Source organism: Mustela lutreola, chromosome 14 (assembly GCF_030435805.1).
Source record: "Mustela lutreola isolate mMusLut2 chromosome 14, mMusLut2.pri, whole genome shotgun sequence".
Taxonomy (NCBI): Eukaryota; Metazoa; Chordata; class Mammalia; order Carnivora; family Mustelidae; genus Mustela; species Mustela lutreola.
In genome coordinates, this window is record NC_081303.1 from 20,517,113 (window position 1) to 20,542,960 (window position 25,848).

The 25,848-nt window shown below is 42.7% G+C and overlaps 1 protein-coding gene across 1 annotated transcript in view; it reads left to right on the top strand.

Annotated features, from left to right (window-relative positions):
* The window catches only part of C14H1orf21 (chromosome 14 C1orf21 homolog), a 221,419-nt gene that overhangs the window by 179,409 nt on the left and 16,162 nt on the right, over positions 1–25,848 (top strand). The window contains exons 4-5 of the mRNA XM_059146700.1: positions 12,588–12,664; positions 21,079–21,139. Of these exons, the coding sequence (XP_059002683.1) occupies positions 12,588–12,664; positions 21,079–21,139 (138 nt within the window). The remainder of the gene's footprint in view (positions 1–12,587; positions 12,665–21,078; positions 21,140–25,848) is intronic.

Below are 25,848 nucleotides of genomic sequence, written 5' to 3' on the forward strand. Positions count from 1 at the left end.
CAGAGATCACAAATAGGCAGAGAAGCAGATAGAGAAGGGGGTAGGGGAAGCAGGCCCCCTGCTGAGCAGAGAGCCCGATGTGGGGCTCAATTCCAGGATCCTGGGATCATGACCTGAGCCGAACCCACTGAGCCACCCAGGTGCCCCTGCGTTTTCTCTAATTTCTTCTGACTATTCAGGCCATCTGGGTATAGGCCCTGAAGCTTCCATTCCGTTCCCTTCAAGAAATGCACCTCTGCCCAGCCCCGTTTCTGCTTAATAGCTGTGTCCCCTTTCCTTTGTTTTTGAAATCTGTATTTCAGCCTTTTAATAAGCAACCCCAAAGTTCCTTTATTCTCCATTTTTCCACTACCATTTCCTTTTATCAGCTCAACCGAAAACCTGGCTGTTGTCCTTGACTTAACCTTGTTCTCTTCCAGCCCGGTACATCAGATGACCTCAGATTTCATCAGTGCTTTTACTTCTCTAAGTATATATATAAGCGCTATGTTTATATATATTTATTTTATTTACAGATACTTGTATCTAAATGATACATCGGTGCTATATTTAGTATGGGGGTTTTTCCTCTGACATTTGTAATTGCTCCCTGAAGGCGGGGATCTCCTTTGCCTGTTTCCTGTCTCCCGCGAAAGAAAGCAGTGCTCAGCACGCCGTGGGCACTCGGGAATTTTTGTGGCAACTCTCAAATCCATTTCCTCCTCCTGATTTCCAGGGTAACCATCTTCTCAACACAAGCTATCGTTTGTGATGCTCTTCCTGCCCCACAGGTAGCCCAGTGAAGGACGTATGACTAACGTCCCCATTTCACAGCTAAGGAAACGGAAGCGCACAGGTTACGTAATCTACTTAAGGTCACACAAGTAGAAAGCGGAGAGGTCGTATGACTCCAGAGCCTAACGCCTTGTTATCCACTATGCCCTGCCCCTCTGGTCTTAGGTTGCTTTCATAGACTTTCTGCTGATTTATTGGCACGGCTTCCCCATGGGCTCTCTGCTTCCATCTCTGAAACATTTTGCCAGAAGGTTCATAAACTTCTTCAGTAGTTCCTCCTTGTTTCCGAAGAAAACCCAGTGTCCAAGCATGAGCTCCACCCCTGCCCACCCCATGTCAGCCCCTCAGGCTCTCCCAGGCTCTATATGGTTCCAAGTACTTGTCAGGTTCTCTCCTATCCCTGTCAGGCTGTACATTCTTCCTCCTTCCAGACCCATCCCTGCCTGGTTCGCTCTCCAGGAAGCTTCCCTGACCTCCTCCTCTGAGTTGAGTGTCAACTCAAGCGCTTCTACCACACATACGTCTACCGTTTCCAAACATCAGTTCACACTCTCTGGTTTTTTAGTGGATGAGAATGATATCGCCAATTCTCCAGCACAGTCTGGTGCACAAGAACCATTAAACATTGATTTAGTGAAGAATGGACCATTAGGTTTCTCTATTATGGTTTTCCGCAAGTACTTGTCAATTCATGTTTCTTTCCCTATGTACCTTTTCATTGTGGGCCATGGGACTGGTGTGTGCTAATAAGACTGATTTTGCAGGTATGAGATGCCGAGTTCTTCACTAAGAAAAGGTAGAGGCAAGAATGACCCCTCCCCCAAGATGTCTACATCCTAATTCCTGGAACTTGTCAATATGGTACCTTACATGGGACTTTGCAGATGTGATTACATTAAGGGTCCTGACATAGAGCAGTTATCCAGGGGGGGGCCAGTAGCATCACAAGGATCCTTCTAAGAGGAATGTTGGAGGAACAGATCGGAAATAAAAGATATAAGGATGGAAGCAGAGCTCAAAGAAGAGAGATGCTAAGCTCTGACTTTGAAAAATGGAAAAAAGGAGACTTCACCAAGGGTAGTTAATTTCTAGAAGCTGGAAAAGTCAAGGAAACTTTCTAAAAATCTATAAATCTGTGGTAATTTGTTAAGTGGCAGTAGGCAGCCAATATAGATTTGGTACCTTGATATATAATAGTGTTCTAACGAACACCTGTAAATGTGGAGGGGCTTTGGAACTGGGAAGTAAGTGGACAGAGACTAGAAGAATTCCAAGAAGCACGGTAGAAAAAGCCTAGCTTGCCTTGAACAGTTAGTAGAAATATGGATATCGGAGAGTCTGCTGGTGAGGTCTCGGAAAAAAAGTAAAGACCATAATGAAGAAAACCCATACCTCTAAGAGAACGTCAGACTTCACAAACACACTGTTGGTAGAAATACGGACGTGAAAGTCACCACTGGCGAGTTTCTAGTTAGAACCTGGAGGAAAGGTGACACTTGTCATAGCCAAACAAAAAGTGGATCATGTCCTACAAGGATGTGGAAAGCAGAACTTGTAAACAATGAACTTGAATATTTAGCTGAGAAGATTTCTTAGCAGAGTGTTGGAGTCACCACATAGTTTCTTCTTGCTGCTGATAGTAAAATGAGGGAGCAAAGAGATAAATTGAAGGAAGAATTGTTCATCAAAAGGAGCCAGGACTTGTTGATTTGGGAAATTCTTAGCCTGTCCAGATTGCAAAAGATGCTAAAACTGGAGATTCGCTCTCAGGAACATGTGCTCTGGAAAGAAGGCCAAGGGTGTGGCTGAACAATCTTATGCTAATCCCTGGAAAAAATTAAAAGGTCAGACTGTTCAGTCGCACGGATGACTCTCTGAGTAAGATGAGGCGTGTATTCCCTCAACCATCCCAGCAGAAGCCAGAAATAGAGCTGGGAGCATCTAGGAAATCTCTATGGAAGGGCCTCCTGGGTAACGAATGAAGCCCCATGACATCCACGGGGGCCCGTGGCGTTCTTGAGGAGGTGACACCAGCAGAAAGACTGCCAGTGTGAACCGGGAGGGACAGCGAGAGGGTGAAATGGAAGAAATGGGTGTCAGGCCCCCAAACTTGTGCAGGCAGGAAACAAGCTGATTAAAAAGGTGAGCTGCAAACACATGTTGCTGCCCTTTAAGAAAAAGGAAGAATGAACACAAGTCTGGAGCCACAGGTCCAGAGACCGGAGTCTTAACCCACAGAGGATTATTCACAGGCCTTGAAAGCTCATGGAGTTTGCCCAGTTGGATTTTGCAATTGCTTGGAACAAGTAACTCTTTTTTTTTTTCCTTCCATTTCTCGTTGGTTGAGTAGGAAGGCCTCCACTGTCCTCTTACGCCTGCCCCACCAGTGTATTTTGTGAGCAGGTCCCTTGATTTCTAGTTCCACATGTTCACAGATGGAGACCAGTTCTGCCCTAGGATGGATTAGATCCAGAACCTCATTCATATCTAATTTATTTAGGTAATGAAGTTTAGGGACTTCTGAGCCAATACGACTTGGCTAATGCTTGAGACTTGGGTTGATGCTCTAGTGGGCTGATTTGGGGGTACCTTGAGGTGAACCTGTTTTGTGTGGGGGAGAGTTCTGAATCTTCGGTATGAAGCCAGGCAGACACGGTGGTAGGCCAGAAAAAACCTGCCCCCAGACATGTCCACATCCTAAACCATGGAACCTATAAATATGGCATCTTACCTGGGAAAAGAGATTTTACAGGTGTGATTAAATCAAGGATCTCGACATGGAAAGATTTTCTTGATTTGCGCAGGCCCAATATAATCCCAAGGATTCTTTCAGGAGGGAGGTAGGAGAATCAGAGTTAGAAAAAAACAACGTAAGGACAGACCAGAGGTCAGAGAGGAGTCAAGATGCTACAGTACTGCTTTGAAGATGGACCATGAGCCCGCGAGCATAGGTGCCGTGTAGAAGCCGAGAAGGGCAAGGAAACGGAGTCTGTCCTAGACCTCCAGAGGCTGCAGAGGCAGCCCTGCAATTGTTTTCAGACTTCTGGCCTCCGGAAGTATATAAGAAAATAAATGTGTGTGGTTTTAAGCCCCACGTGTGTGTTGTCTTGCTACAGGAGCAGAGGAAACTCAGGGTGCAGATTTCCTGGGCACTGGCGAATTTGGAAATTAAAAAGGGTTGTGGGTGTGTCCAGTGAGTTCCGGAAGGCTGGAGCCTGATTTTTTGGCTGGCTTCTACAGCACAATGAGTGTGAGAAAAACAGTTGTTCCTGTAAGAAAAACTGATTATTTAACTTTTTTGTTTTCAGCTTTGACGCAGACAGTTTCTTCAACTTAGATAAACTCGTTGAAATTTCTGTTCATCACAGGGAATGTTTAGCAACTCTGTCTAAATGGTGACTTTTTATTTGCTAAAATATTAAAGACATAATGAGTGATACCTTTCTTCATTCTCATATTTTATTAGCTTTGATCAAATATACTTTGATTTTTCTGACTATATTTTTACCCACCAGAAAAATCTGTGACAAAGCATGTTTATTTTGTGCTCAAGAGCTCTTAAATGTGGTCTTTTAGGGAACACCATCTATTGATACTTGAATTCCTAAAATCTTTGATCTTGTTATTATGGATGGTAATGAATACGATTGGCACGTCTGTGTGCTTTGTTTTATTCGGTGATTGGAGAGAAGTGAGAAATGGAAAATTCAAGAAGTGTGCGAGAGTGGGTGTAGGTGTGGACATAGGTGCAGTTTTCTGGGGTATAAACCACAGATTTTGTCTCTGTTTCCCTCTTCATGGGTCCACCTGGCACTTAGCCTGATTGACTAACGCTTTTCCCCTACAGTCAGCTAACCACGTGGTTTCAGCTTTGTCTTGAAGATTAAACTCAAATTTTAGCCCAATCTAAACTTTCAGTGTTTTAGATTCTTCCATATTTGTGCAAATCACACATATTTTAGTTCGAGTAAGGTACTTGACACAGTTGTACATCAGATTATTCAGAAAAAAAGATTTCTGGGATTAAAGTTAAGTAGTTCTGTGATCAAGAAAACATACTTTTTTTAAAAGAATGAGCATGGTGATGGTCATTAGGGCTATTCGTAAATATTCCAATGTTGTTCTTTCTAAGTACATACTAGGATTATACGTTCTCCATTCTCTTGAATTTATGTGTAGTTCTCTGATTTGCTTTGGCCCATAAACACTAGCACTTAACTGTTGCTCTGCTGTACCGTCACCTCCTCTGCTGTGATGATTGTGACAGCATGTACCAACACGGGGCCTCCATTAGCCTGAGTCCGTGAGGGGTTAGGATGAGCAGAGCCCCACTTAGCTTGTGCAAGACATACAGCATGTGCGAGACATAAACTTGTATTTTATTGAGCCACCGATAATTGGGATTTTTTTTTTTTTTTACTATAGTATGATGTCCCCTGTTCAAAGTGACAAAGCGTCTCGGGCAAAATCTGAATATGGTTCTTCGAAATTAGTTCATTGTCTGGGTGTGTATATAATACTTCTTGGAAAAACTCAGAGATACATCATCTTGTGGAAAACATCCTCGACTTAAAATTCTCCATGTAATTTGACAACATTACAGAGAGCTTGTTACTTTTAATTACTGACATGCTGGCATGGTGACTTAATGACTGTTTTAGATTTGTTGGGACACAACTAAATCTGTTCCAAGCACTTTCTTGCAACTCTGTTTACTTTTTAAAGATTATTTTAAATGTTTACAATTTACCTCAAAGGACAACTGCACAAAATATATTAGATCATTAGAACTGATTTGCCCACCACCTTAACATTTGCTTGATATAAAATGAGGTACGAGGCTATATTTTAATTTATAGAAAAAGAATTGCCATAAAGCTGATACTTTCCATGCCAAGTTCATTACTACTAAATTCTAACAAAATACTAATCATTCTGATAATTTCCCTGGATAGGTAATTTATAAATGGAAGTACTGAGTTCATGAAATTATGAAGATATAGGTTGATCCAAGTCAACAGTTGCATCCGGTAGCTTGGGCCTTGCTGTTTGTTAATAACCAGGAATTCTGGTAGAGTGAATAAATATGTCACCATCCTTCCGAAGACAGAAGCTTAAAATTCCTTTATATTTGAAGAAAGTGGTATCTTATCCCACTAATGCCACATGAGAAATGCCATATAAAGCATCAAATGAGGTTGTGGAGGGTTGTTTTTTTTTTTAATTTTATTAATTTATTTGAGAGAGAGACTGAGCAGGGAGAGCAGCAGAGGGAGGGGAGAAGCAGACTCCCTGCTGAGCAGAGAGCCCGATGCGGGGCTTCATCCCTGGACCCCGAGATCACAACCTGAGCCAAAAGCAGGTGCTTAACCAGCTGAGCCACCCAGGCGCCCCTCGAGGTTGTTTTCTTAGAGAGTGCATCCTATGGGTTACTCCCTCAAAGTTGGAATGACTGCTCGTGTATTTTATAGCCAATGTCTTCCTATTTTAAAGATGTGTGTACCCCCATTTCCTAATTGTAGTTAAATTATTTACCTTTCTAGTTTTCATGTACTTTCTGAAATGCATTGGTTAAGATTACACACACACACACACACACACACACACGCACTCACGCACCGAGTTGGGGTGTAGGGGGAACCCTTTGCAAATTCATATTTAGTGCTTTTGTGTCTTTTCTCTGCGCTGCTCCCTCACTGGCAGTCCCAGAGGCTAGTCCGCCAACCCCCACTACTTTTCTCTAGGCCTCCGGCTTCCTGCATCCATCCGGCCCCTGGGATTTCTTTATAAGACTGAACTTCCTCCTGTTGGGCCCTGAAAAAGAGACTGAGATTCCTCCCCACGTTTCCAGCCCAGAAAGAGCTCAGGGGGCCTCACGGGGCTACAGCTATCTAGATCTGCTCAGACCCAGTAGAACGACACAGGCAAAGGAGTGATGGGAGAGAAGAAGTTCCATCCCTCGCCAACAGGGAGGGGCTTTCTGTCGTCTTCCTGAAGGCACAATGCGGCTCCCTTCAAATTCAGGAGTGGTGGGGCGCCTGGCCAGCTCAGTGGGTGACACATGCCGCTTTTGATCTTGCGTTGTGAGTTAGGGCTCCACACTTAAAAAAAAAAAAAAGAATTAAAGAGGGGAGGTTTGGGGGGATTTCTTCAAGAAGCTGCCAGTTTCTCTTAGGGGTCCTAACTTTCCCTGTGGGAGATGCCACCCAGGGACTGGGGAGCGGCAGCATAAATAATGGCTGGTTTGATTTTCTCCATCCTCAGAGAAACTAAGAGAATGGTAAGTCAACTCTAGACACTGACAAGTGTGTTCTGTTCATCAAGAGGGAGAATTACTCCAAGCAAAGGAGTTATTTGATTTTTGCTGTTTAAATAAACCTGTCACTACCTGGCTTTAGTTTCCAAATATTTTTGAGAAGTAGATGCTTTTTTTTCAACTGATAAAACTAAGTTATAAACCAGGTTAAAGGGGGTGCTGCTCTAGGACTCTTACTTTATATGCAGATTCCTTGGGACACCTGGGGAGCTCAGTCGGTTAAGCATCTGACTCTTGATTTCAGCTCAGTTCTGGATCTCGGGTCATGCATTCAAGCCCTGTGTTGGGCTCCACACTGAGTATGGAACCTACTTAAAATAAAATGAAATTCAGATTCCTAGGCCTTGATGCCAGAGACACAATCTTGGTCAGGGCCTGGGAATCTGTATTTTAACAAACATCCCAGAGGACTCTGATACCAAAATGAATGGATCATGAAAAACACTGCTCTGCAAACTGCTTCCTGGGGGCTTGTCCAATGGCTTTGTCTTAGTCCCACTTGGTTCCAGTTTATTTTAGGTAGTAGTTTCTAAGTGTCAAATACCAATAACATCGGTTTTTCTGCCAAGGAAAATGATATCTTAGTTACCGCTTCCATCATCAACCAGATTCTCTGTTCCTATTTCTGGAGCACCCCAGACATGGCATGACTCTTGGCTCTCTGTTGGGTCTTCTCCCAACAGACAAGGCTGTTATTGGGACAAGGCTCCCATTAGACCTGTCTTGTCAGTCCTTCTGGTTTTCTTTGTGTGTTTGCTTGTTTCTTTGCCCTTTTTTTTTTTTTTTAAAGCAGATCTCTGTAAATCTCCCCTTCCCCAACAAACAAACCAGACAAGAAGTTAAGTGATGTTTATAAGGAAATAAAAAACTGACTTCTTGAGGCAAGTAGAGCTAACTGGTAAGCATGTAAATGTTCCCACGTAGCAAGGTGTTGGGTGTTCTGAGGGACACAAAGAACAAACCCACATAAATCATATATATATTTTTTAAAGATTTTATTTATTCGACAGATAGAGAGAAATCCCAAGTAGGCAGAGAGGCAAGCAGAGAGAGAGAGAGAGGAGGATGCAGGCTCCCCGCCAAGCAGAGAGCCTGACATGGGGCTCGATCCCTCGATCCCAGGACCCTGGGATCATGACCCGAGCCGAAGGCAGAGGCTTTAACCCACTGAGCCACTCAGGCGCCCCCATAAATCATATTTTTAAGAATAAATAAAGTCTACATGAGGCACCCTCAAATGGCAATAATCGAAAAGACACTATCAAGTGTTGGCGGGGTTGTGGAGAACCATCTCGCATCCCAAGTGAGAATGTAGAATGGTGCAGCCACTTTGGAAAACAGGTTGGTGATATCTTAAATTGTTAAATATACACTTAGCGTATAATCTAGCAATTCCACTTCTAGGAACCTGCCCAAGAGAAATGACAATATGTGTTCACACAAAGACTTACATATATCTGAGTGTTCCTGGCACCATTATTATAATATCCTAACTTGAAACAACCCAAACATCCACCAAGTAGTGAATGTATGAACAAAATACAGTATACCCATACATTAGAATATTATTTAGTAACTAAAATAGGTGAAATACTGAAAGATGCTACAATATCAATGAACCTTAGAAATATTATGCTAAGTGAAAAGTACCAGGCCCCAAAGGCTCTGTGTTCTAAGATTACATTTTCTATGAATCTATAAAAGGCAAATTTGTAGAAACAGAAAGCAGATTTGTGGTTGCCTGGGGCTTACAGAGAGGAGAGAAGACCTGTAAATGGATTAAGGAAACTTTTTAGGATAATAGAACTGTTCAAAAACAGTTGTATAAATTTACTAAAATCACTTCATCATACACTTATAATGGAATTTTATGGAATGTAAATTTTACCTCAATAAAGTGGTTTTTTATTATTTTTATTTATTTATATATTTTTTATTTTTTTAAATAAAGCATATAGCAAATTAAATAATTAATAGTTCTTTTCTCTGCAAAGGAAATCAAGAAACACTAGTCAAGCTATGGCTGCAAACCTGGGGTCCCTACAACAAACAGTCTTAGGATGTCCTCAAGCTCATTTTCGTGACCGTACTAAGAAGCAATTTGCCTTTTTCGCCATGTTGACATTTGCACTGATGGTGCAAAAACAACGGGGGGGATGAAACTGCTGGTGTCCCAGCACAAATCAGGGCAATGACACCAAACTTTATAGTCGTTGTATTCACCTCTTCCCCCTGCCCTCTCCCCCCTGCACTTACAGTGGAAGCATACATTCCATTTTCACTTAAGAATGTCCTTGATGAAGCAGTCAATTTTATTTAATTTTATTAAGTCCTGTGCCTTGGGTACAGAGCCTTTTAATAGTCTATGTGATAAAATGGCATTTCTTCTACACACCCAGGTGAGATGGTCATTTCAACTGTGCAGTTGACTGAGTTGCAGGCTTAAGGAGTGGTTATTTTTATGGAACACCATCTCTACTTTAGAAAAAAATTCCTTACAGACAAATTATGGATATTCAGACTTGGGTATTTGGCAAACATTGTCTTAAGAATAAATGACGAGAAACTATCACTTCAAAGAAAAAAAAAATGGCACGATGTGTTGCTAGTCATAGAATTCAAACATTAAACCAAAATTAGAATTTTGGAAAATTTTGTACCACCATGAGCTTGACAGCTTCTGGCAAGATTTTCCTAATGAGACTGATGGTGATTTTAACAAATGGGATTTTTTTTTCATATTGTACAAAGAAATGTGTCAAAATTCAGAGAATATGGTAAAGAGGTCTTGATCCTATAGTGTTTGAGAACTGCTGGCCTCATGGCTATATCATGGCTTCTGGGGCCATTATGCTCCGGGCCAAATCCTGCCACTATCACTTACCACCTGTGTGGTCGCAGGTAAAAGCCTCAGCCTTCTCCTCTATACAATGGGAATAAAAATGATACCTATCTCAGAAAGACATTGTGGACAAAAGAATGAGCTAATGTATGCAAATATTTGTGAACATTAAAATGAGTTCATATATGGAAATCACTTAGAATAGGGCCTGACTTATATAGTAAGTGATCACTGAACTGTTATTGTGATCTTGGCGAGTGGTAATTTGTAAAAACAAGTACATCCTACATACATAATCAATAGAAATATCTCTGTAATTATATATACTTCCTTATTTCTTTTTTTGTAGCTGGGAAATCTGAAGCTGACATTCCCTCCCCGTGCCTCTACCGCATCTTTGGTCTTCCCGAGCCCTGGCAGTGCACGCCTGTGCGCATGCGCGGAGGGATGGCTTGTCCTGGGCCCGAGTACCCCCCCCCAACCACTGAGCCCCGTTGTTTGGGGTTTCCTTCTCTTCCTAGCAACCACGCACAAGTGTTTTTAAGGAAGATGCGGTGAGGCAATGTAATTGTGAAGATTACCGTTTAATACATTGACTGTAAACAGAATACAATTGTGTATCGTTTACAGTCGTAAAATTAGAGGCCTCATTCCTATCTCAGCAATGTTTACGATTACAGTGTCAATCAATCAATTACAAAATTACAATGTATCATTTAGGCTCAGCGTTTGGGAATTTTTGTGAATAAAGGAAAAGTATAAGGCTCTGTCCTGGGTCCATTTTCGGTGATGAATCCAAGCAGACAGGAAGTTTCAGGGGGAGAAAAAAATGACTAACTGGGAACCTCCCTCCGCAGTCCTTCAGGGAGACTAAGTTGAAGCTATTTTTATCTCTCATGAAAAGAAGCTCATCATCTGTTGACCTTGTTCATTTGTGCCACCAGTATACGATAGGTAACTCCCATGACTGTCAGGCCCTAGAGGGGACTGGGTCTTGCCCTCCTGGAGCTGCTTTGTGAAAGCCGAGGTAGTTCATCTGTTGTTCCCCGGCTGTGTCAGCAGAAGGAACCATGCACATTTTATGCCTTTTAAAAGTTTATGAAAATACTCTTCAGTTTAGCGTGAGGCAAAGAAGGTAGGATAGACCACAGAAGAACCGTAACGATTGTTTCTTTTCCTGGAAGATCACAAACAAAAAATTACCCTGTATTTTGGAGTCCTGACGTTATACAGATAAGCTCACCTAAGGGAATGTAAATCATCAGAGGTTCACTGATTTAAATGGCTTCTGCTGTCCTGAGAGAAATAGGAACTCTTGAAAAAGGTCTTTCGGGGACCATCTGTTTTAGGTGCCATCACTCTGCATGTGTGAGAGCAGTGGGTTGGCCCACAGGAATCTTGATTCGTTGCCTTGCCTGGGTCTTTAATTATTGCTACATGTCAGGCTCCTTGAGTGGATACAGTCACCTGTTATAAATAGGTTTAGAATAGTCTGTCCTTTCATTTCAGGGGTTGTTTTCAGAGCAAATTATAAAGCATCCTGAATATTTTTTAAAGATAATATTGTATAAATATAGAGAAGCACTGTTATTGAGAGAGTATACCCACTGATATGCTTGCAGTATTTTTAAAGATTTTATTTATTTATTTGAGAGAGCCAAGCAGCAGAGGTGGGGGGGCAGAGGGAGAATCAGACCCCCCACTGAGAAGAGAGCCCGATGCGGGGCTCGATCCAAGGACCCTGAGATCATGTTCTGAGCCAAAGGCAGACACAACTGACTGAGCCACCCAAGCGTCCCAATATACTTGCATTTTAAGATTTGAAAGTGTTTCTTTCCCGTGAGGCTGGTAAACTGGGAATAAGGAATCAGATCAGATTAAAAGCCAAAGAAATGCTTCCTGAGTATAAGTTAGTATTGGATGTTATGAATTCAGTTGAATTCAGTCTCAGTATTTGTTATGGGTGGAATCAATTAATTAATGTTAATCATGTTCCTGTCTCTGTCACTGTCAGGGCCTCGTGCAAACTGTCACGTCTCCCTAAACACAGTTGACTTAAAAAAACAAAATGCACTAAAGGGGGCGCCTGGGTGACTCAGTGGGTTAAAGCCTCTGCCTTCCGCTCAGGTCATGATCTCAGTGTCCTAGGATCAAGCCCCGCATCGGGTTTTCTGCTCAGAAGGGAGCCTGCTTCCCTTTCATTCTCTGCCTGCCTCTCTGCCTACTTGTGATCTGTCTGTCAAATAAATAAATAAAATCTTTTTTAAAAAATGCACTAAAGTCTGTTAACCTGAGCACATAAACAATGTCTATAATTACAGTACTGCTGCTCTTTGAGACTAGAATCTTATGTTCCTTGATTCTCTTACTATTTTTTCCTAGAAATACCTAAACATCAAATATTAGTTGCACATAATTTTCTAAAAATAGTTATAGCTGTTGTAAAGCTAACCCCTTTTTTCCTGTCAGTGTTCCCTGTTAAAATGCTGGGCAGTTTCACCATACAGTGTGACCTCTTTGCAGGGATTTTGTCCTTGGGAAGTGACCGGCTGTGGAATGTCTCAGACAGCTCTAGCATTCTGTGATGATAGTTTATACCGCTGCTTAATTGCTGATTCTCACTTTGTCTTTTACATATGTGTTTATGTTTTTCAGGAAAAAAGTGCCAGTTCAAACGTAAGACTTAAAACTAATAAAGAGATTCCAGGATTAGTTCATCAACCCAGAGCAAAGTAAGTTCTACTTCCTATTTTTCCTTATGTTGTTTTTAAAGCTATTAATGTCTTCAGAGTGAGCTCAGTTTTGCCTGCCAGGTAACCAGGACGTATTGTAAAGCTTCAGTGAATTGAAACAGTGTGGTTTGGTCAAATGGAACAACAGGGGAGTCCCAAAACAGACCCCCAGTAAATGACAGCACTGACATTTCAGATTCGTTAGAAGAAAATAAAGCAGAATATCATTATGACCATGGGGTAGGAGAATTTTGAGTAAGTCAGAAAAGATTTAGAACTTAAAAGTGATTCATTAATATGACTGCATTAAAGTTAAGAACTTCCATTTATCAAAATTTACTGTGGGAGTGTAAAAGGAAATGGTGGAATATATCTATATATTTAGTTTTATTATATTAGCATATATTATATTAGCATATAAGCAACAAGAGTTGGGTTTCAGAATATGTAAACTTCCCCTATAAATCAGTAAGTACAAAACAGAGAGCTCATAGAAAAAGAGGCTGAAGATGTGAACAACCATTTCACTACAGAGGAAACTTGAAGAGCTAATCATGTCTCCGGAAATACCATTTTATACCACTTCTACTAAAAATTTAGTAGAAGTCTGACAGCGCAAATGGTTGACCAGGATGTTGAACAATAGGAACCCTTCACCCCAGTGGAAGCATAAACCGTACAATAACTTTGGAAAACAACTTGTATTTTCTAATAAAATCGTGCCTGGACGTACTTTGCCCTCCAGCAACTCCCCTCTGGACATACCGTGTCCTCCAGCAACTACCCTCTCAGGTGTGTAGCCTAGAAAATTCTCGTGCACGGGCATGGTAGACCAGTCCATAGCAGGATTGTTTCCATGAGCTCCTAAGGCTCTTGAACATCCTTGAACAAAACCGAACATCCTTTACAAATATAATGGATGACCAAAAACTGAGGCGTATTCTTAGGACAGGAGTTGTACATATCGGTGAAAATGGAAAACCTATGACTGTACATACGAAGATGGTGGACTGTCACGGAGGTAAGATTGTGCACTGAAGGAAGTAGTAGCACCTGCCTGTGTGTAGTTTCACTTACATAAAGTTCGAAAACAGGCAGAACGAGTCAGTAGGTAATATAAATGTGTGATAAAAAGACATGCGAGGAAATGAAAAGGCGTTAAACTAAAAAGAGTGGTTCTTTCTCACTGGGTGGAAGACAGTGGAACCAGGGGTTCTGTTTCTTAACCTGAGTGGTGATTACACGGGTGTCCCTTTCATTGTTATGACTTAAGACTGTACAAATAACATTGTATGTTTTCCATGGGTTATGCATTGCACGGTTAAAAAGTTAAGGAGAAGATGAGTATTTTTCTAGACTATCCTGGAACTGAACCAGTCTTGGCAATAAAACGCCCTTTGTGTGGCTTTGAAGCTGTCTCCCCTTACCTTCAAAGTGGCTCTGTTTTCCCGAGGCTAAAAATCTCTTTTGTGGTGTTGCACCTAAATAAGAACAAATTCTGAGGGTGCCAATACACTAGTGCAGCTGGTGGTCAACGCCTGCCCCCAAAATAAACGTGTTACGTCGATGCAATAGTAGTTCCATAAATCCAGGTCATAAGCAGAAAAAGTTGTGTTACGTCTGGTTCTTCCCAGGAAATGGAGACAAAAATAACCGAGGTCAAAGTAGTCACTTTCCCCTGGCTCGGTGTCTCTGGTGGTGCTGTAGGTGGCTAGGACTCTACCAGTGGTGAATGAGCTCAGGGATTTAATTGTTTACTTTCAAAGAAAACTGCAGCATTTTAAAATCCACTTACCATTTACACTGACAGTGGGATGGTAAAACTGATTTTTGCACCCTTAGGGACCCATTATGCCGTAATGACAACCAACCCCCACCCCAACCTGGCCACGTCCATGTTTATCTACCCTAATTTTTAAAAAAAGATTTTATTTATTTATTTATTTATTTATTTGACAGACAGAGATCACATTAGGCAGAGAGGCAGGCAGAGAGAAGGGGGGAAGCAGGCTCCCCGCTGAGCAGAGAGCCCCATATGGGGCTCGATCCCAGGACCCTGAGATCATGACCTGAGCCGTAGGCAGAGGCTTTAACCCACTTGAACCACCCAGGATCCCCTATCTACCCTAATTTTATCTGCCTTTGAGAGACAACAGATATCTGACAATAGAACAAGTCATCTTTTCATCTAAGCCATTCGATATATGCTTTTTTTAAAAATATTGTATTTGTTTATGTCCGAGAGAGAGAGCACGAACAAGAGAAGTGGTAGGCAGAGGCAGAGGGAGAAGCAGACTCCCTGCTGAGCGGGGAGCCTGATGTCGGGCTCGATCCCAGGACCCTGGGATCATGACTTGAGCTGAAGGCAGATGCTCAACCAACTGAGCCACCCAGGTGCCCCCCGATATATGCTATTTTTAAGATTTATTTTTTATTATTTATTTATTTATTTGACAGAGAGAGAGATCACAAGTAGGCAGAGAGAGGCAGGCAGAGGGGCGGGGGAAGCAGGCTCCCCGCTGAGCAGAGTGCCCAATGTGGGGCTCGATCCCAGCACCCTGGGATCATGACCGGAGCTGAAGGCAGAGGCTTAATCCACCGAGCCACCCAGGCACCCTATGCTATTTTTAAATGTCTCCCTTATCTCTGAGTTCTAAGGAGAATTTCTTCCTTCCTTTGGTGTAAATACTTCCAGAATTTACATACACTGAAGCAGCATGATTTGCAGACTGGCCTGTGCTGAGGCTTTCAGAGAAGTTGATTAAACTGGTTCATGTGTTTACATTAAAATTAGGAAGAAAATCCTCTGTTTTGTGTGTGCGTGCTTGTGTGTGTGTGTGTGTGTGTGTGTGTGTGTGTGTGTTAAACTATGAGTCAGAACCTTGGGTTACTGGAATTCCACTACAGAATCTTCCTGGAAGGCCATGAGGGGTGAGTGGTATTTTCCTTCTTACTGACACAGAAGATAGGAAACTCTCATTTATTCTGCAGTGTAGAAAACAGGTAACGAGTTTCTTTTCCCCAGAAGTGGAAGAGCAATCCCATATGTGGTAACAGGGGATTATTAATAATAAAGGAGACAGGTAATAAAAGGCAGACGATCTTCACGCTTTCCCATTTGCTGTAATGTGCAGAGCACATTCTTACTTTGTGATCTCAGGCCAGTGACCTAATGTCCTTGAGCTTCCATTTTCTCTAATTAAAAGGAAAGAGAAAAGTCTTCTTCCTAAATGAAATAATGTATGCCCGGTGTCTATCACAGTGTCTGCTTGGTAAGAAGGCCTTAACGGTTAGGGGCGCCTGGGTGGCTTAGTCGGTTAAGCGTCTGCCTTCAGCTCAGGTCATGATCCCGGGGTCCTGGCGTGGAGTCCGAGCCCCACGTCCGGTTCTCTGCTCAGTGGGGTGTCTACTTCTCTCTCTCCTTCTGCCTGCTGCTTCCCCTGCTTGTGCTCTCTCTCTGTCAAATAAATAAAACATTAAAAAAAAAAAAAAAAAAAGAATGCCTTAACTGTTAGAAATAGCCCAAATGCCCTTTAGCAGGAAATTGGGTAAAGAACCTCACCGCCTTCTCACAGGGAAATATTAGCCATGAGAACAGATGCACGGCCACAGCACGCAGTGCTGGATGGCCCCAAGCAACGTAAAACCTGAAGAAAAGACTAGGTCCTGAAAGATGACACAGAGTATGACACACTCCTTGTAAAGTCGAAAACAACCGGATAAATCATCTGCTTTATAAAGCACGTATGCAGTAAAGCCTATAAAAGGAGTTGGGGGGATCTTGGTTCCTTGGTGTTGGGGGAAACACACCTCGGTGGGAAGTAAGGTAGCTCTAGGTTGTTGTCAAGGTCCTAGCGCTTGTTTTTTGTTTTAGTTTCATAGATGCTTATTATACTATTTAAAAAAAATAAATTTGACTCCATAGAAGTGAGCCATGCATGAACTGCTAGCAAAGGTGTGTCGTGATTTGGGGATTAGGGTGAAGCCACTTCCCCCAAGGACCCATTGAGCAACGGTGACGATAGTTATGAAAGAAAGAACTGTGTTCAAGCCAAGATTTGCCAGGAACGCCCTGAGTGATTGAATTTTATCTTTGCAGGTGAAGTATTAGGGAGTCAGGACCTTGCCTTCTGATACTTTGGCGGCTTAGGTTTTTATTATCTGGAAACTTTTTTTTTTAAGTCACTAAAAAATGAAAGCTGTACCCCTTTCAGCATTCAAGCTCATTTTGCCCACGTGTTTCGTTCCTTTGATTACTTGTCATTAAGATTCCATATGAGGGGGCACCTGGGTGGCTCAGTGGGCTATAAAGCCTCTGCCTTCAGCTCAGGTCATGATCTCAGGGTCCTGGATCGAGCCCCAAATCAGGCTCTCTGCTCAGCGGGGAGCCTGCTTTCGCCCCTCTCTCTCTGCCTGCTGCTCTACCTACTTGATATCTCTCTCTCTCTCTCTGTGTCAACTAAATAAATCTTTAAAAAAAAAAAAAAAAAGATTCCATATGACTGTCATCCCCCGTCTCACAAAGCTAAGGAATCACAGCGGGAAGAGCCTTTGGATGATTCAGGGTTAACTCACAAGAGCTCCTCCAGCACCAACTGGGGACACAGGAAGTGCTGGGGGAGGAGGGAGCATTGTGATTTCCCCTGCTGAGTTCATTAGAGAGAAATAGGAATGACTGAGACTGTTAAGCCTTATCAGTTAAATCAAGTACCAACATACAGGCTTTTGTAAAAGATTTTTAGATATAATTAATCTTAGCATCAAATAGTCATACTTCATAAACTGAATCGTAAACAATTTAGTTACCTGTTTCTGTTATCTTGAGGAAAGGTAGAAAGGCCAGTGGGCCTTTTTCCTCCCTCACCATGTACAGTCACCAAAGTGTGCATCAGAAAGGGTTTCAGGATGCAGTTGTTACCTATGGACTGCTTCTCACAATGCAGAACTCTTGAAGACTCTTGAAGGTAAAAACTAATATTAATGACATTGTGTTGATAGAGCTTCTACATGAGAAGAGCACATCCGTGTTTCTCTAGGCAGGAGTCCGCGCAGGTGGGGGAATGTATTTACCCACCCCTGCCACCCCCCGCAGAGTAACAGTGCTGCCTCTGTCCCTGTTGAAGGGACTTCAGGGCTTGTCTGTGAAACAAATCCACAGAGAACAGAGAGGAGCGGATGTTTGCGGGTTACGCCATCCGGAAGATGGCGTGCGGGCGGCAAGGGCCTCATGTGGGCCTTGGTGCCATCTGCCACACTTCCGGGGATGCTGGAGCTTATCGGAAAGAGCTCATTTGGTGCATCAGGATTTGATAATAAATAAGTCAACTTTCCATTAGTCTTTTCCGGCTAACACAGTCCACATGCTGTCTGTGGCAAGATCTTGAATCCGTCTGGCGGAAGACACGACTTGGTAGGTTTTGAAATGAGACAGAGGCGGGCAGGGACATTCTGATGCTCTTACCCAAAGCCAGAGCAGGCAGCATGTCTGTGTTGTGTGGTGTGATGGTGGAGATGCACCGACTGAAAGCCATTTGCCTCGGTTTGGTTAGAATTGTTTCTCAGAGGGCACACATGAGAAAGAAAGTGGTTGAGTGGGCTTCCCAGCCATAGGACCCTCTGCCCCTGGAGTGAGGCTGCTGTTTGGTTCAGGATTCAGGCGGGGTCACAGATACACTGCCCTGTGTAATGAATTCTGGGTTACATGGCATTTGTTCAGTTTGCTTTAATCAAGGAATGCTTTTTTTAAAAAATGGTTAGAAAGTATGTAGTTAAACTACACAAAACTGGAACCACTGAGATGTTTGCGCTAGCTCACTGTATATGCATCTTAAGGTCCTCACCATTACCTCACCATATCTCCTGATATGGACCCCAGAGCTCTGCATTCTTTTTTTTAATTAATTAATTTAGTTATTTATGTAATCTCTATACCCAACGTGGGGCTCGAACTCACAACCCCAAGATCAAGAGTCGGATACTCCCCTGACGGAGCCAGCCCAGTGCCCCTGAGCTCTGCATTCTTCATCCCAGGGATGGCAGACCCATTTGCAGAATCGCTTTTACTTCAGACTAATCACTTTGTTAGTCTGGTATGCGTATGTATGAGTACTAACCAAACATCCCTGTTTTCTTGTTGTGATCGTTCAGTTAAGGAGTTAATGAAAATTAGTAATAATCCCGGAATATCAGTGCCGGCCGGGACCTCAGAGACCAGCCGATGGTCTTAGAGATGAGGATCTGAGGCCTGAACCTCACCCGTCCCAACATACTGAACTGCCTCTGGGAGGAGTCGTGAATCACTAAATAAAATAGGGACACTTGGTCACCTGATTAAATATTTATTGCCCTTCTGTTATTTGCAAGGCAGTATATGTTTAAAAAGTTTTCACGGTGAACATCAAATCCTAAACATGCCATTTTTAGGTCTCTTGGAATTTCCTAGGAAAACTAATAGATATATGATTCGTCTGTACTAAGATATGTGTGCGTGTGTGTCTGCGTGGATATCGATATTAGGGTCTATCTGTGTCTGTCTGTCTTCATGCCTTTTCTCTCTGGGTCCCAGAGCTGTCCAGCAACCTCATTTGCAGAGAGTTTGACCAGGAATGGGGGGCGCGGTGGGGGGATGCCTAGAACGTGTCTGAGCAGCCATGGTGACTGCCAGGATACGCCTGTTCCACACTCACAAGAACCACCCCCCCGATGCAAGCTCTCCCTCAGAGCCTGTTTACACTGACTTTAGACACAACTCTAGCAGACCTGGGTGGGCTAAGCATGGAGAAGCAGCAGCCGGGAAGGAGACGGAAAGAGAACCACTACCTTCTCTGACAAGAAGGAAGAGGGAGAAAGTTCAAAGCAGGCAGAGTACAAAACCCACAGTTTAAGGCTACTTTGCTGAAGGAGAGCCAGCTCCCCCATCTCAGAGGCTCCAGGGTGGGGAGGTCCCCGTATTACAGAGGGGGATTGTGATTAAAGATCATGGGAGTGGCCACTAGTCATTAAGTGAAAGTTAAATAAGGTTTGTGATAGATCCTCTATTAAAGTTCAGAAGATTTGCATCCAAAGTGGCTTGAATAGTAAATGTTTTGGCACTTAAAGGAGTATAACCATGGGGAATCTGGAAAAACTCCAGTATGCAAAAGTGGCTTTTCCGCCCAGCCAGAGAGGAGAGGAGACTGTTTTCATATATTCTCATCATCACAGTTTCTGGCCCCCTTCTAACCTGCAACCAGGGAGGGAGTGTTTCTGAAACAGGACCTTGACCTCACTTGAATTATCATATAAAGGACAGGAAAAATTAAATGATGTGTGTGAAAGCTGATTGCTGGTATCAGATAGTTTATCGTTTCCCTTTTATATCCGAGCTGATGTCATGGGCTCCCAGTATTAAATCTTGGTTTTCCCAAGGGTTAGGGGTCCCTTGGGCATTCCCTGCGGGGGGGGGGGGGGCCCTATCAGGTGAGGCAGAATGCTAAGGGCTAGCAGGTGGGCTGCCCACACGTAGACTTGTAGGGAAGAAGCTATTCCAGAGCCTCCCCTGCTTCCATGCCCAGCCACCGCAGCAACCGAGCACTAGGAAGAAGCACTGTGCGATGTGTCTCTTAGCCCAGCCTCCTGAACCTCTTTGGACCGCTCCTTGTTTGTTGCATGGAAATTACTATCATCAAGTCTATGTTGCCACCAGGGCCCTTTCCTCCCATGCCCTTCCCATCTGTGATTCTTCTATGCTCTCCTTTACCTTCTTATGTTTGGTCCCCAGCACCCACATCTCTATCACTGGGTGTGCAGTTAAATAGCATCAGACGAGCAAACACACAGGGCAAGTGCTCCTCAGCTCGGCTTCCTGACTCGCTCCCACAGTGCAGTGGGATCTCACTTCCAAAGAGCTGCATTGGCTGTCACCACTGCACAAAGGGTTCGGGGCAATGTCAAGTTCTTTGCCTATTTGCTGGCAGCTCATACCTAGATGGGCAGCTGAAGACCGTGCTGATGATGACAGTCTCTGTAAAATACACATTTCCATGTAATAACTTGGATATATTTTCTTTTCACAGTTACAGGCTTGAAATATGTCATGTAATGCTTGGCTGTGCTTTTTTTTTTTTAAATCACAAATGTGTATCTGAAGAAAAAAATTGGCACACACCTCCCAGTAACATCACTATAAATAGTATGTGTACGGTGAAAGGAAATTGTATACCTTAAATCGTAGGAACTGATAGACTCTAATGAAACACATTTATAGGAATTGCTGTAATGGCATTTATCCTCAATAGGACTTAGACTGTTTCAGTAGAAAAGTCAGCAATAAATAAATACCTGCCTCAAAGTTTGGGGACTCCGCGTTTTTCACTGGAGGGAGCTAGTTGGAGACAACATTGAAACACGCACTGAACTACTCTTTGTTTTTTTAGCATGCACATCTCTGAAAGCCAACAAGAATTCTTCAGAATGCTGGACGAGAAAATTGAAAAGGTAAGAAGTAAAAGAAATGAACCACTTGTTTCAAGGGACATGTGCTAACTGCCTCCTGAGTTCAGGTAATAATGTTCTGATTCCTGTGTCACAAAGCTGTTATTGTAAGGGGATGGGTAGAGAGCTAAAACAAAAGTCTCCTCTCACACCAAAAAAAAAAAAAAAAAAAAAAAGTGACTCTGAGAATGTTTGATCTCTGCTAGAGCATCGAAGATCCCAGGCTTGTTAATCACTAATGAACAGGGGTAGGGCCAAAGAGAGACTAGTCAGAGCCTTTGCCCAGAGACAGAACATCGCTGCCACCGCACGTTGTCTGCAGCTGGTACCCTGCTCTCACCCGAGACCATGAGTAAGGAGGTCATCAGTGCCTGCTGACGCCTCCGGAGTGTCCGCTCGAGGCCTCATACCACTCGCTCTTCTCTACAGACATCGCATCTGTGTTGCCGTCAGCGCCTGCTGCAGGGAAATGGCGCTGAGACACGTATTATCTGCTTGTACAGCCAAGGAAACTAAGGCTCAGAATATCTGAATAACTTACCGAGGTTTGCAAGGCTGATCGTGGTCAAGTTGGAATTCCAGCCCACATCTGCCCGGCCCCAAAGCAGAGTCTGCTGAGCCGCTTCTCCCGCAGTGTGGGGGGTTTACAGGGACAGGAAGATCTGTGTGGAAACTGAACCCATACTTAGGATCTCAGAGTACCATATGCTAATCAGCTGAATGAAGTATGGAATACGGTAAGAATTAAAGGCTGACTTCCACACTTGTGGAGTTCAAGTTCATCACTGCAGGGGGTGAATTTTAAATACGACCGTCATAAATCAGAGTAATTCCATTTGAAAACCTTGTTCTGAAGAAGAGTAAAATCCTAAATTCAGAACATAATACAACCGTGATGAAGGCATTACGGGCCAGTTTTGCCTTTGGAGTTTTTTCCACTTTAATTTTTATTTATTTTTTTTTTTTGTGGCCCTTTTATCTGAGCATTCCTTCATGAATTCCTAGGTTATGATATGTATCCGTCAATGGAAAATAATAAAGGGCTTAAATTCTTCAGTATTTTAGCAGCAGACCCCATTCTGAAGTGGACCTCCGTAAAGAATAGTTGTGTAATCTTCCCATGCACCATTAGAGGACCAGCACATGCTGCCAGTGTGAAAGGTAGAGATGGAAGATGGATTAGAATGGAACTTTAACCTACAGCACTACTTGGCTATGCATAAATACTCCATTGCATGTAATTTATATTATTCTATTTTTAGAAAGGGAGAGAGGGGGAGTGGAAGGGCAGAGGGAGAGAGAATATTAAACAGGCTCCACACCCAGTGCAGAGCCCAACCAGGGCTCCATCTCACGACCCTGAGATCATGATCTGAGCCAAAATCAAGAGTCGGATGCTTAACCCACTGAGCCACCCAGGAACCACTTTTTTCTTTTTAATTTTTGGTGAAATCTCGACTTACATGTGACTTTTTAAATTGGAAACTTCATCTAGGAATAATTACCAAGCTCCATGTATTGGTTCCAAAACTGTTCAACTTGCCAATAACATTTGTTTTATTAAGAGAGGTAAAAAAAAAAGAATATTTTGTTCCCGCTATTATGGTGAAAACCTTTTCTTTCTCGGTTTGTTTGGACTTTTTTTCTTCCACTAGCTCTATGGCAATAAGAGGATCTTCTTAGTAGTTCAAGTTAGTCTCTAAACACTGAAACCTGAATGGTAAGTTATCTTTTTAAACAAAAGTTACAGACCCTGACAAGGCATTTAAGGTGATCTCATCCCATCCTGGTGTGTTTCCATAATTGAAATTCTACCCACTTTTACTCAAAACTGGAATTCATTGTTCCCATCTGAAATCTGATTTCCGTTTTTCCTTTTGCGTCCAGCGTGTAGAGTATGATGTGTCTAACACAACAAAAGCAAAGTTTATAACTTCTTCATTTGTTGGATGGAACCTTCCCTAGACAAAGGAGCATTTGTAGATTCAACATAAACAGTATTCTCACTATGGAACACATTTATGTTCAAAGAAGAGCTGTTATGTAATCTGTGACATGCGCCCAGTTACAGATTTCTAGGGGAATTTTCTATCCGGCCTGAACCAGGCTTTCCTGTTTCTTCCCTCTTATCTAAAGTTCATCTCTCTGAATATTATGAGCGTGCTGTTCTGTGTATTATTTAACCATTGAGCCGCCAAGATTAAAGTATTCCTTCTTAATATACACATTTGACTTAATATAATCTTTACGTAGTTTATATAACCAAAATTGGAAATTGAGTTCTTATAAATTATTTTCCTGACTTTCCATCATTGCTAAATATTTCTTTGGTCCAAGCTAGCCTGAGGGCAACCATAAATGCAAACTCAGATCTATTTTTCAGGTTTTATAGAGTTGATTTTAAAAAACAAAAGGCAGGGGCGCCTGGGTGGCTCATTGCGTTAAGCCTCTGCCTTTGGCTCAGGTCATGATCCCAGAATCCTAGGATCAAGCCCCACATCAGGCTCTCTGCTCATCGGGAAGCCTGCTTCCTCCTCTCTCTCTTTCTCTCTCTCTCTCTCTGCCTGCCTCTCTGCCTACTTGTGATCTCTGTCAAATTAATTAATTAATTAATAATAAACAAAAGACGAGGCACCTGGCTGGCACAGTCAGTTAAGTGTCCAACTCTTGGTTTTGGCTCAGGTTGTGATCTCAGGGCCATGAGATCGAGCCCCACATTGGGCTCCACCCTGAGCACAGGGTCTGCTTCAGACACTCTCTCCCTCTGCTCCTTCCCAGAAGGCGCTCGTGTGCTCTCTCTGTCTCTCTCTCACAAGTAAATAAATCTTTAAAAAATGAAAACACCTCAGAACTTGGTTCTGAAAATTGGAGTCATTCTAAGAGGACTTGAGTTTTGAGATTTAATATCTCTCAGAAATGTCCAGAGATTTTTTTTTCTTCCTTCAGTTGATGAGAAGCAAAATTGACTGTGCAGAGATTGAAACTTGCCCTTCCTTGATCTTCCTTTGTACTTACTGAATGTCTGTAGTACATGGTTTCAATTTGCCCTTTAACTCTCAACCAAAAGAAATCTCTACTGTGTCTCTCTCAAGAGAGATGTAGAAGTACTGTTAGTGTAAAGAAACTAGGACTGTTAGAGGGTCTCGTATATAGTGGAAATTAAGCTGGACTGCTCTAGTTCACACCTTCAGCTAGACCAACATTTTCTAAGACGTTAATGATGTCAAAGAAAAGCGAGTAGCAAAAATGCCTTTAAAAAAACTTACCACTTAGTGAGTACCAGATAGTTACTCAGGATGGAAAATAGGAAATTTGGGATACAAAATATGTAGGTAACAGTGCCTGGACTTAAGGAGCTCAATTTTAGAAAGTGAATTCCTTTCACAATGTAATCATTTTACTGATTGGAGCCCTTCACCCATTAGCCCTTCTCCTCATGACCCCCCGTCACTGGGAGCCAGGCCTTCCTTTACCGGACACAAGTGTTTGTTAGGTCAGGTGGTGGAACTTGAGGTCCCTTAACCAGGGAGCTGGGTCAGCTTCCTGGACACTTTGTACCATTTCCACTGCCCTGGCAGCTAGAAGGCCAGGACCCCAAGCTACATCTGGGAGAGCTTTGGTCAGGAGAGCAGTGAGAGTTCCAAAGAGTTTGATAACCTCTCTTTGATTTACTTCTGCATCTCCTTTGTGGAGAGTAAAAATCCTGTGACACACAAGGAGCACCCATTTACTTTTCCCTCATTATGTTTTCCTCGGATATTCAATTGGAATCTGTAGTTATGTCTCCTGACAGTTCACAGACTCCCAAACCTTACGGGAAGTGGTGACATTCACCTAATTTTGCAACGGAAGAAAATGATGCTTTACTGCAGAGCAAGATAATGACTTTAAATTCTACGCTTTCATAAATTTTAAATTCTACTCATTTCAAATTTTTAAATTCTACTCATTCATATTTAGAGAAGATGATATCTAGATTGTTAAAAGTCAGACTCATGGGGGAGAATCTGAATATAGTACCAAAGACAGATCACATCACCTTTTTTTAAAGATTTTATTTATTTATTTGACAGAGATCACAAGTAGGCAGAGAGAGAGAAGAGGGGAAGCAGGCTCCCTGCGGAGCAGAGAGCCCAAGGCGGAACTCGATCCCAGGACCCTGAGATCATGACCTGAGCCAAAGGCAGAGGCTTAACCCACTGAGAGCTACCCAGGGGCCCAGATGACATCACATTTTAAGTAATGCTTTCTTCTGTACATTTGAATTTACAGGTTAGAAGTCAGAAAGGTAAATACATTTTTTAAGTGTCTACAACAATAGGACCTTCTCCAGGCAAAAACAAGGATGTATGTTTTGTTCTACGAAGATGTAAGAACAGCTGATGACCAAGGAGCCTTTTGCCCTCTCAAAGACAACTCTTTTTTTATTTTTTATTTTTTTTTAAGATTTTATTTATTTGAAAGAGAGAGAGAGAGGGAGAACAAGTGGGGGGTGGGGCAGAGGTGCTCTGAGCCCATTGTGGGGTTAGATCCCAGGACATGACCTGAGCCCGAAGGCCAAAGCTTAACAGACTGGGCCACCCAGGCGTCCCATGACGACTCTTCATATTAAATAAAGAATGTCTCAGTACAGCGCTGTTTGCACCTGATTAGTTTTTCACAAGCAAAACTTTGTAAGCTTTGTTAGGCTGTGAGCATCTTTTTGGAATCTT